A 12978-nucleotide genomic window follows, 5' to 3' on the forward strand; every position below is an offset into this window, starting at 1 on the left:
AGATACTGCTAAAAATTGTAAATAAACAAGCAAATAGACTAATAAATAGATGAATGGATAAATACAGAAGCAAAGAAATAGACTATTAAATAAATAGACAAATAAATAGTCAAATAAATAGTTAAATAAATAAATAACATGGCTGAACAAATAAATACATAAATATTGCAATAAAAATAAATATTAAATATTGATTAATAAACCGATATATAGATAAATAACTAAATGGAAATAACTAAATGGATGAACACATAAATAGATACTGCTAAAAATTGTAAATAAACAAGCAAATAGACTAATAAATAAATAGATGAATGGATAAATACATAAGCAAAGAAATAGACTATTAAATAAATAGACAAATAAATAGTCAAATAAATAGTTAAATAAATAAATAACATGGTTGAACAAATAAATACATAAATATTGCAATAAAAATAAATATTAAATATTGATTAATAAACCGATATATAGATAAATAACTAAATGGATGAACAAATAAATAAATAGATACTGCTAAAAATTACAAATAAACAAGCAAATAGACTAATAAATAAATAGATGAATGGATGAATAAATAAATGAATGAATGAATAAATACATAGATGTATAGATAAATAACTAAATGGATGAACAAACAAATAAATCAATAGAGATTGCTAAAAAATTAAATAAATAACATAAATAACAACTAAATAAATAAAATGAATGAATGAATGAATGAATGAATGAATGAATAGGGAAATAGTGCGAATGAATGAATAGGGAAAGGTAAAGTCAACCCTTTAATGACTCCAGCACAAATAGTGTTCCACTTCATAAGATCACATGCTTTGTCAGTTGATCCCCCGTGAAGATTTTGACCCCACCGAGCACCCGTCTTCTAATTTATCATCTTTTCCATTCCAATTCCAGACGGCGTCCACCCTCGGCAGAGCGACGGGAGCCAAAGGTAATGAACGGAACAATGGTGGCAACCCTCTCCCTCCACTCACCCCGCGCTCAATCGCCCTCACGTGCTAAGTCACTCTTGGCTAACGTTTCTTGTCTAGCTTGCGGCGCAGTCATGGAATGAGGCGCTCGCTAGATAAGGCCGCAGTGTCGACGCAAACTTTGCAGTTATCTTGTCAAGGCACGATAATCGGAAAAACAACTCAGGGTATGCTGACTTTTGCTGTTTTACTCCTGTTGGGCGTCTATAGCGCACATTTTAAATTACAAATTCTTACTTCCGGGTTGAGTCAACCCTGGCGCGTGTGGCTGCCGCTGCTCACCCGCAGAAAAAATATCATGTGGCTGTAAAGTGTCCTTGAGAGTTTTGAAAGGCGCTTAGAAATGTAAATGTATAGATATTTGAGTCAGGAAACATATTAGCTACTTAGCTATGAAATGAGCTTTATTCCACCCCGGTCCTGTAGGGGGCGGTATTGCAATGTAGTGCAAATTCAGAAGCAGTTTCACTTACCTCACATATCAAGTTTTTGTTCCAAACAAAAATAATGAAAACACAAAGACACAGACGGTCATTCGACAAGCAGTTCCAGATGAAAGAGGAGAGGATCAAAGCGTCCTTTTCACCAGTGGATCAGTGATGTCGTGGTGAAATGTCCACGTCTGCTACAATAATAATAATAATAATAATAATAATAATAATAATAATAATAATAATAATAATAATAATACATTTAATTTATAAGCGCCTTTCAAAACTCTCAAGGTCACTTTACAGTCCCAGGATCAGTTTTCCTGTGGGTGAGCAGCGGTAGTCACACGTGCCAGCGTTCACTCAACCCCGAATAACTCAAATAGATAGAAAGCTGGCTAGTTAGCGAATAGATAGCTAATAGATAGCTAACAGATAGCCAGCTAGATAGCTTGCCAGCTAGATAGCTACCCGGAATATCTCAAATAAATAAAAAGCTAGCTAGCTATTAGATAGCGAATAGATAGCTACCTCACTAATAGATAGCTAATGGATACCCAGCTAACAAGCTAGCTAGCTAATAAATAGCTAGCTAAGACATAGTCAGCTAGCTAGCTAATAGATAGCTAATAGATATCCAGCTAGCTAGCTAATAGATATCTAATAGCTAGCCAGCTGGATAGATAGCCAATAGATAGCTTGCCAGCTAGATAGCTAATATATAGCCAACCATTAGCTTGCCAGCCAGTCAGATAGATAGCTAATAAATAGCCAATAGATAGCCAGCTAACTAGCTAGCTAATATACATCTAATAGACAGCTAGCCAGCTGGATAGATAGCCAGCTAGATAGCTAATATATAGCCAGCTATTAGCTTGCCAGCAAAAGAAAACATGACGCTGTAGCATCTATTGACGAAAAGAGATTGTCTCACAAATCCTGTCCCATGTAAATCCGCTTCAATTCCAAGCAGATTTCAATTCCTGAATAATGAGTTAAAATGCTGTCGGGACGTTCAAAAGAACATTCCGGGTTTGGCTTTGCTTCTTCGGGTGGAGGAGGAGGTGTTTCTGGGGAAAGTGGTCGGGCCTATCTTTGACTTCGATCTCACCTTAAGTTTGATTGTGCAGCGAAACAAAAGACGGTGGCGTCAAACAGGAAGGGCAACGTCGCCACCTTGCCGAGCGTATTAATAATTGATTGAAAGCGTCGTCTCCTCATTGCTTCCCTCCTTTCTTTTCAGATGTGGGAAAGACGTCAGACGATTTCAGCCTGACTCTGGTGGAGAGCTGCAGTCACGATCACGGTGTGTGCACGTGACTACGCCGTGTTGTTTTCCTCGTCGGAAAATTGTTGTCAAATTGTTTGAACCCGTGACATGAAGCAAAGGAGTCACATTTTTCATGATCCGCCTGATTTTTTTTTTTGAAATTCTGTCTGTGAATGAGTCGTTCTTCACTCCTTTAATAATAATACATTTCATTTAAAAGCGCCTTTCAAAACTCACTTTACAGTCACAGGAGTTTTGTTTCTGTGGGTGAGCAGTGGCAGCCACGCGTGCCAGCATCCATTCAATCCGGAATTACTCAAATAGATAGAAAGCAAGCTAGCTAGATAAATGATAGGTAGATAGGATAGCTAGATAATAGATAGGTAATAGATAGCCATCTATCTAGCTAGATAACTAATAGATATCCAGTTAGCTAGCTGGATAGCTAATAGATAGAAAATAGATAGCATTCACTCAGCCCGGAATAACACAATTAGATAGAAAGCTAGCTTGCTAAATTATAGCTAATAGGTAATATATAGCTAGTTAGAGTTATTAATTACAGTAAAGTCTCGTTAAATCGATATCGGATATATCGATAGTCCCGGTTATATCGATACTATTTCTATGCACACACGGAGAAAATTACATGCAAACAGGGTCGGATATATCGATAGTCCCAGTTATATCGATATTTTTTCGGACTCCCTTGAATATCGATATAACGAGACTTTACTGTAATAGATATCCAGTTAGTTAGCTGGATAGCTAATAGATAGCAAATAGATAGCATTCACTCAGCCCGGAATAACACAATTAGATAGAAAGCTAGCTAGCTAAATTATAGCTAATAGGTAATATATAGCTAGTTAGAGTTATTAATTATATATACAGTAAAGTCTCGTTATATCGATATTCAAGGGAGTCCGAAAAAATATCGATATAACCAGGACTATCGATATATCCGACCCCGTTTGCATGTAATTTTCTCAGTGCGTGCATAGAAATAGTATCGATATAACGGGACTATCGATATATCCGATATCGATATAATGAGACTTTACTGTATATTAGTTATTAATGTTGATGTTAGAAATTGGTGAAAATAAAAGTTTGTTTTTATAGAATTGTACACATGACCTGCTCTATTATTAATTTTTTATCCGGTTTATGCGATGAAATAGTTAAAAAGTTGTTTTCTAGACTTTGAACGGATTAAGATTTTTTTACATTGATTTCAATGAAAAGTGCTGTTTCGGTTTTTGAACAAATCAGCGTCTGAAACGGATTATGGTCGAAAACCAACGTATCACTGTATTTTTTTTGTTTGTTTTAGATCTGCTTTCCGACACAAAAATGTACTGCCTGGTACCCAACGACTCCTTCGCCTCCATGCAGCCCTCCACCTCGTTGTGTCCGTCCGAGCTGTCCCGAGAACACGGCGAGCTCTGTAACGCCACCGCGTACCACTACACCCTGTCGCACGAGGAGCCCACCCCTCACGCGTCGTCGCAGTCGCAGACCTTTCGCAAAGAACCCCGTTCGCGGGGTTTGCCTCGGACCTCCAGCTCGGCGGACTCGGCCTTCCCCGATCCGGGCCTGCCGGACTTTGCGCTCTATCCTCCGCCAAGGAGGGGCGGTTTGGATCCCGTTAGCGAGCTGGAAGCCGCCAGGCCGCAACGTGAGGCGTCGGAGAGGCTTTACCAGCAGGACCAGGCGGTGGCTTCCACTTCAGGACTGGAATGCTACAAGGACCCTCGCGGGGTTTCGCGCTCCGTCTCCAGGGAAGCCGGAGAGGGCGTCTCGGGTTTATACCAAGCGGACGGTCGCAAGGGTCGCAACGGCGTGAGAAAATCGCGCCGCGGCGAGCGTAGCGCCGAAAGCCTGCGCAGCTTGAGCACGCGGAGCAGCGGCTCCACCGAGAGCTACTGCAGCGGCACCGACCGCGACACCAACAGCACCGTCGGCAGCTTCCACAGCGAGCAAACGGGCTCCACGCACGTGGGGAGCCCGTTGTCGCTCTCGGGGGACGACCGCAGAACCTCGGTTCTCGGTGGTGTTCCCTCCAGGGAGGCCAACAAGAACCCCCACGCCAACGAGCTGACGGCGAACCAGGCGGAAACTCCCGAGCTCCCCGAAGGCGACCGGAGTCCAAAACGGCCGAGGACCCGTGGCGACGGCCCAGCGGAACCGCTCGCCCCAAACCGGGCGGCGTCGGACAATCTCGTGCAAAGGACCTGCTCACTGTCCGCCGGCCGCGACGGGCGACGGCGGTCGGGTAAGAAACGGGCGAGCAGTTTTGACGCCAGCCGCCACCGCGACTGCGTGTCGCCGCGGTTCCCGCAGGAGGCGGCGAGGAAGACTCCAGCGACCACGGCGAGCTGAGCTGCGCCTCCAGCCTCCCTTCCGCCCGACACCTGAGCACGGACAGCTCCTCCAGCGCCACCTCGCGCTCCTGCCACTCACCCGAGGGGCGCTACGGGGCCCTCAAGGCCAAGCAGCCCCCAGCCGCTTCGGGGTCGCGGGCCGGAGCGACGCGGCGTTCCTCCAGGCGCACCCCGAGCGCCAAGACGCACGCCCGGGTGTTGAGCCTGGACAGTGGCACCGCCGCCTGCCTTAATGACCCCACGCGCCTGGGAGCTCCCGCCGGGCCACGACCCCTCACCACCTCCAAATCTGACCTGGAAGCCAAAGACGGGGAAGTCCTGGACGCCGCCTCCCTGCTGGGTCGGGCTTCCCATCTGGAGTCGGTGACCCGTTCCAGGAACAGTTTGCCCAGCCAGGCCGTGTTCTTGGAGGCTCAGGATGCCGTCGCCGCTTGCTTGCGAGGTACGTCGTCGCAACCTCCTGTTCGTCCGTATGTTATTGCTGATTAATGTTTCAAGGGTCAAGGGTCACGGGGTATCATGACGACACGGTTTTGGCACACTTTGGCTTTCGTGATCTTAGTCAGCGCTTTTGATTTTGAGCAGTTTTACAACTTTTGAAATGCTGAAAATTGTCACAGGCTGGCTTGTTAGCATTTACTCAACCCGGAATGACTCAAATGGATAGAAAGCTAGCTAGCTAATGGATAGCTAATAAATAGCTAGCTAAATAGCAAATACATATCCAGCTAGCTAGCTAGATAGCTAATAGATAGCATTCACTCAACCCGGATTTACTCAGATAGAAAGATGGCTAGCTAGATAGCTAATAGATAGCATTCACTCAACCCGGAATAACTCAAATAGATCGAAAGCTGGCTAGCTAATGGATAGCTAATACATATCCGGCTAGCTAGCTAGATAGCTAATAGATAGCATTCAACCCGGAATACCTCAAATAGATAGAACGGTACCTAGCTCGAGAGCTAATAGATAGCTAGCTACTTTTGAAAGAGGCTGGCTTGTTCCTTGTGCCTAATGATAGATAGCTAATAGATAGCATTCACTCAACCCGGATTTACTCAGATAGAAAGATGGCTAGCTAGATAGCTAATAGATAGCATTCACTCAACCCGGGATAACTCAAATATATAGAAAGATAGCTACCTAGATAGCTAATAGATAGCAAATAGAGAGCATTCACTCAACCTGGAATAACTCAGATAGATAGAAAGCTAGCTAGCTAATGGATAACTAATAGATAGCTGGATAGATAGCAAATAGATATCAAGCTAGCTAGCTAGATAGCTAATAGATAGCAAATAGATAGCATTCACTCAACCTGGAATAACTCGAATAGATAGACAGATAGCTAGCTAGATAGCTGATAGATAGCAAATAAATATCATTCACTCAACCCGGAATAACTCAAATACGTAGATAGAAAGATAGCTAGCTAGATAGCTAATAGATAGCAAATAGATAGCATTCACTCAACCTGGAATAACTCAAATAGATAGAAAGATAGCAAATAGATAGCAAATAGATAGATAGCTAGATAGCAAATAGATATCCAGCTAGTTAGCTGAATAGCAAATAGATAGCATTCGCTCAACCGGAATAACTCAAATAGATAGAAAGATAAGCTAGCTAGGTACCTCATAAATGGCATTCACTCAACCCGGAATAACTCAAATACTGTCGATAGAAAGCTAGCTTGCTGATGGATAGCTAATAGATTGCTAGATAGATAGCAAATAGATGTCCAGCTAACGAGCTAGATAGCTAATAGATAGCAAATAAATAGCATTCACTCAACCCGGAAGAACTCAAATAGATAGAAAGCTAGCTAGCTAATAGCTAGCTAATAGATAGTCAAGGGGTATCAGTGATGATGATTTTGAACAGTTTGGAAAGAATGGAAATAACCCGCCGTGACCTCCTGACCTTTTTCTTTCACCATCACAGCCCCCAGCAGCGAGGAGACGGTGGTATTCCGCCGCGAGCGCAGCACGTTTCGCCGACAGGCGGTGCGGCGGCGGCATAACGCGGGCAGCAACCCCACGCCGCCATCGTCTCTCATTGGCTCCCCACTCAGGTACTTTGTGCTTCACGTGTCGTTTTATTCAGTTACAGCGTTCGGGTAGTTTACACAATTTAGCATGATATTTCCAGCCGGCCATTTTATAATGCGGTCGTCTAATATTACGCTAAATTCAAGCTAGCTATGTAGCTGTCTACCTAACTAGATATATATTTGCTATCTATTCGCTATCTAACTAGCTAGTTGGCTACCTAGCTAGCTATCTATTTGCGATCTATTTGATATCTCACTAAACTAGCTGGCTACCTAGCTAGCTATATATTTGTTATCTATTAGCTATCTATTCACTGTCTAACTAGTTGATTTGCTGTGGCGACCCCTTGTAGGGAAAAGCCGAAAGGAAAAGAAGATGATTCACTGTCTAACTAGCTAGCAGGCTACCTAGCTAGCTATCTATTTGCTATCTAAATAGCTAGCTGGCTACCTAGCTAGCTATCTGTTTGCTATCTATTCGCTATCTCACTACGCTAGCTGGCTACCTAGCTAGATAGCTATTTGCTATCTATTCACTATCTTACTCGCTAGTTGGCTACCTAGCTAGCTATCTATTTGCTATCTAAATAGCAAGCTGGCTACCTAGCTAGTTATCTATTTGCTATCTATTCGCTATCTAACTAAGCTAGCTGGTTACCTAGCTAGCTATCTATTTGTTATCTATTAGATATCTATTCACTATCTAACTAGCTAGCTGGCTCCCTAGCTAGCTACATAGCTAGCTATCTATTTGCTATCTAACTAGCTAGCTGGTTATCTAACTAGTTATTTGGTATCTATTAGCTATCTAACTAAGCTAGCTGGTTACCTAGCTAGCTATTTATTTGCTATCTATTCACTATCTAACTAGCTAGCTGGCTACCTAACTAAGCTAGCTGGTTACCTAGCTAGCTATTTATTTGCTATCTATTCACTATCTAACTAGCTAGCTGGCTACCTAACTAGCTAGCTGGCTACCTAGCTAGTTATATATTTGCTATCCAACTAAGCTAGCTGGCTACCTAGCTAGCTATCTATTTGCTATCTATTAGCTATCTATTCATTATCTAACTAGCTAGCTGACTACATAGCTAGGTACATAGCTAGCTAGCTATTTGCTATCTAACTACCTATCTGGCTACCTATACAGCTATCTATTCACTATCTAGCTAGCTAGCTATCTATTAGCTAGCTAGCTAACTTTCTATCTATTTGAGTTATTCCGGGCAACTGTCCAAAATACAATACATTAATTTGTATAGCGCTTTAACAACAGCTGAAGCTGTTAAAAAAAAGCGCTAACATGGACAAAAGCTAAATGTTGCTCCCTCGTGGAAGGGGAAAACACATTGCCAGAGGTCTGACCAGCGCTTTATCGGCACTCGCCGCAAAAAAACAGAACAAATTCGCGAATGGCGCTCCACGTCACACTTTTCAATTCCCGAATAAATTCGAGAATGGCAGCGAGTAAGTTAATGTGCGTTAAAAAGTATATTTACATGTTGAACTACAATAATTGAGTTAGGTTTCGCTTATTTTTTAGATTATTTTTTTGGGTCACTTAACCCCAAAGCGAACTATCATCACATGTTGTGATATCTTGCTCATCATGTGACCCCTTTTCCGATCATTTCCACGCTATTATGGTGTCGGGTCATTTTTTTACATAATTTTTTGTGTGGCCGGACAAAGAATGAAGTCCTTTAAACTTGGCCATGCATGACAGATCAATCTCCTCACAAGTGCGCGTGATTTGTTAGCTCATCCATTTGCTTTTCGCACCCCCCGCCCCTTCTCCAAAACTTTATTTGTTCCCCGCAGTCTCCAGGAGGCCCTCAGCCAGGCGGTCCAGCCTCCCGCCTGCCAAGACAAATCCACCCAGCCGTCTCGCGCCGCCTCCCAGGTGACGGTGCTGAGCGCCAGCGCCTCCCTGCTGGCCAGGAACGGAAGCGCGCACCTGGACGGCTCTCAGGACAAGGCCTCCACGGTCGGCACCAGCAGCCTCCAGGACGACCTTGGTAAGGGAGCCGGCGCTTGTTGTCCGGTTTTACCCGATTTGTTTCGTTTCGGAGGGGAACAGTGAAAAATGTGGAATACAGTGATACCTTGGCTTACGAACTTAATTGGTTCCCAGACAGAGTGTGTAAGGCGAAAAGTGTGTATCCTAAAAATTAATTTCCCATAGGAAACAATTAAAATGAGAAGAATCCGTTCCCAGGTCCCCATAAAACATCATTTTCTACTGTCTAATTTTCTAAGCCTTAAAACTACACCCTAAATCCTGCTTCAGATTTTTTTTTTTTATATGTGAACCGTCGTGTGTTATTTGAATATCATGACCATTAGCGCAAATAATAATAATAATAGTAATCAGAATCAGAATCATCTTTATTGCCAAGTATTTAGAACACACAAGGAATTTGTTTAATTTGAATTTGATTAGTAATAATAATACATTTCATTTCTAAGCGCCTTTCAAAACTCTTATGGTCACTTTACAGTCACAGGATCAGTTTTTGTGTGGGTGAGCAGCGGCGACCACACGCGCCAGCGTTCACTCAACCCGGAATAATTTGAAGCTAATAGAATGCTAGATAGCTAGCTAATAGATAACTAGCTAACTAGATAGGTAATATATTTCCTGACTCAAATAGCTAGCTAGCTATATTGCTAATCGCTAGCTCAAATCTCTCGGGTGTGGTTTCTTTTCCTGTTTCGTCTTCATATTGATGAAGAAACGACATTTTATTTGTAGAACACTTTTAATACATCTGTCCTATGTATTGATTTATTTATTTGTTCATTTGTTCACCCCGCCTTATTTTTTTTTCAGGAAAATTCACACCCTCCTTGTATGAAGCTGTCGGGTGTGACATGTCCCTGGTCAACTTTGAGCCCGCCACCCGACGAGCCTCTAATAACATTTGGTGAGCAACACACACGCAACTTATACAGAAATAGTCATGAATCAGCTTTTCTTTAGCGTAGCCAAAAGCCTGACCACTAGCCGTCGTGTCCGACAGCCGGGGGAGTGGCGGTTAACCTACTTCTCCTTTATCGCATCCACTAGTCTCCATGTGGGAATTCTAAAAGCCTCTCGTGTTTTTTAGATAACCACCAATGGAATGCCAATTGAATACAGCGGGTCCCTCCTCTTATAGTGAAACCGGTTTGTGTGTGTGTGTGTGTGTGCGTGTGTGTGTGGGTGTGTTCACATATTTGTGTGATGCAGGGACACTGACTCCCACCTCTCCAGTTCTACCTCAGTTCGCTTCTACCCTCATGACCTGGTGAGTAGAATATGTTGTGTACACGACAACGCGTATTATTATTATCATTATTATGTATTTAAAAAAATATATCTTTTTAATTTTATTTATTTATTTATTTTATTTATTTATTTATTTATTTATTTTTATTATTATTTTCATTTTTCATTTTTTATAGTATTATTATAGTATTATAGTATTTTGTAGTATTATTGTAGTATTTTTATAGTATTATAGTATTAATATTATAGTATTATTTTAGTATTATTCTAGTATTAATATTAACATATCATTATTATAGTATTATTATTATCATATTAATATTAGTATTACGCGTATTGCGGTAAGAATCCAGACGGTTTCAAATTGGGAAGTTGTAAAGACTTCGACCAGCATATTAGAGTAGCGACGTAATTTTAGTCTTAGCATTAGCTCCTAGTGCCACCCCCAGTCAACTAAACATCAAATGAGGAAAATCACAATTTAGCCTAATGCTAATGCTAACACAAAATCAGAAATGCTTTGCTCACCCGTGATGCAACAGATCGTTCAACAAAAACAATGCGCCGAAAGACCTAGGCGGTCAGTACAACAGTACTCGGTCATCTATTCTTTATCCTCTGTGAGGAGTGATCCCATCTCTCTCTCTTTATATGGATGTAAGAAATATAGTTTAATCTGATTTACCGAATGACATTTGTGACACGCTTGCTCGGTAGAATTTTGTAAACGGTGCCAGTGTACTCTGACGGCGAGGCAGCTCTCCCTCCCTCAGATTCGCCTGAACCGCCTGCTCACCATGGACCCCGAGCTGCTAGAGCAGCAGGACGCCGACCTTAGCCCGGACCTCCACACTGTGCCACTGGGACCCGATGACCCGGCGGCGGCCGGTGTCGGCAAAGCGAAGCAGTACTACCGCCTTTGGCTCATGCCTTACCTTTGGGTGGGCCTGCACTTTGACCGCCTCACTTTGTTGGCGCTGTTTGACCGGTAAGTGGCAAAGACATCGTGGACCGGTGGAGTCGGAGTACAGTGATACCTTGGCTTACGAACTTAATTGGTTCCCAGACGCAGTGTGTAAGGCGAAAAGTGTGTATCCTAAAAATTAATTTCCCATAGGAAACCATTTAAATGAGAATAATCCGTTCCCAGGTCCCCATAAAACATAATTTTCAACTTTCTAATTTTTGTAAGCCTTAAAACTACACAAAATATACCTCATTTTATGTATAATACATGTGCTATGGTATTATAATGAAAGAAATAAACTGTACTGTATAATAAAGTCGCTTTATTTTACCTTTATGATGGTCGTTGATGGCATGATGGAATCAAGTGACCGGTTTGATCAGCATTAAACACTTGATGAGGAATGTAGCCTTCTTTCACCATCCTGAGGAATGATCTGATGATATGCAGCGATAAAAAAATATATATGATTGGGATTACTTTTGCTGGTTTGCTGTGACAATCGTAGCGATCGGTGATGGCTAAGAGCAGTGGAGACCAACTGGATTGGAGCCAAAATGTTCTTTGTAAAATTGGTTCAGTTTTTATTTATTTTTTCCCGTATAAAAGTAGGAGTACGCCGTACATTATTTGAAATGATAAAAAAAAACGGATAAAATATGGGGAAAACAAATTGACATGAATGAAATAAGATTCACATTTCCTGTGCTATTTATTCATTAAGTGGTCCTGATGTAAAGCATTCAGATCCTTTAGACAAAGTGATGCTATTTGCTAGCTGGCTATCTAGCTAATATGTTCCGTGACGCAAATAGCTAGCTAATAGAATGCTAGATAGCTAGCTAATAGATACCTCACTAACTAGATAGCTAATATGTTTCCTGACTTGGATATTGAAATGAAATTAGTATTTTTTTTTAAATCACGCAGCCTCATTTGAAATACAGTAAAGTCTCGTTATATCGATATCGGATATATCGATAGTCCCGGTTATATCGATACTATTTCTATGCACGCACGGAGAAAATTACATGCAAACAGGGTCGGATATATCGATAGTCCCGGTTATATCGATATTTTTTCGGACTCCCTTGAATAGCGATATAACGAGACTTTACTGTATTTGGAAAATTAAAGCAGCAAACATCGTTTCAAAAAACAGTAAAATGGTAAAAAATAAAACATTAATATTGAACTCATCACAAATTCAACCATCTCTGAATGTTTCAATATTTTTGTCCCAGAAACCGGGAAGTTCTGGAGAACGTGTTGGCTGTGGTGTTGGCCGTCCTCGTGGCCTTTCTGGGTTCGGTACTTCTGGTGCAGGGATTCTTCACCGACATTTGGGTCTTTCAATTTTGCCTCGTCATCGCCAGCTGCCAGTATTCTTTGCTCAAGGTGAGAAAATGTCTGACTTTTAACGATTTATTTTCGGGTTTGTAAATTAATTTCATTTTTTTAATTAAAAAACAAAATCTGTTTTATTGGCAGAGCGTTCAACCAGACTCCTCCTCTCCCCGTCATGTAAGTGTGTGCTCATTGTTGGTTAGATTGATCTGTCATTGTGGGAAAAAAATAATAATTTCACAGAAATCTTCGTCATA

General features: G+C 41.7%; 1 protein-coding gene across 1 annotated transcript in view; it reads left to right on the forward strand.

Annotated features, from left to right (window-relative positions):
- pcnx1 (pecanex 1) overlaps positions 1-12978 on the forward strand; it is a 45627-nt gene that overhangs the window by 8292 nt on the left and 24357 nt on the right. Inside the window, 11 exon segments of the mRNA XM_089004434.1 lie at positions 916-952; positions 2667-2729; positions 4030-5028; positions 5031-5522; positions 7028-7157; positions 8958-9154; positions 9970-10063; positions 10369-10426; positions 11181-11395; positions 12619-12772; positions 12866-12898. Coding sequence (XP_088860560.1) covers positions 916-952; positions 2667-2729; positions 4030-5028; positions 5031-5522; positions 7028-7157; positions 8958-9154; positions 9970-10063; positions 10369-10426; positions 11181-11395; positions 12619-12772; positions 12866-12898 — 2472 coding nt within the window.

Source organism: Hippocampus bargibanti, linkage group LG09 (genome assembly GCF_051943395.1).
Source record: "Hippocampus bargibanti isolate YZ-2025 linkage group LG09, ASM5194339v1, whole genome shotgun sequence".
NCBI lineage: Eukaryota > Metazoa > Chordata > Actinopteri > Syngnathiformes > Syngnathidae > Hippocampus > Hippocampus bargibanti.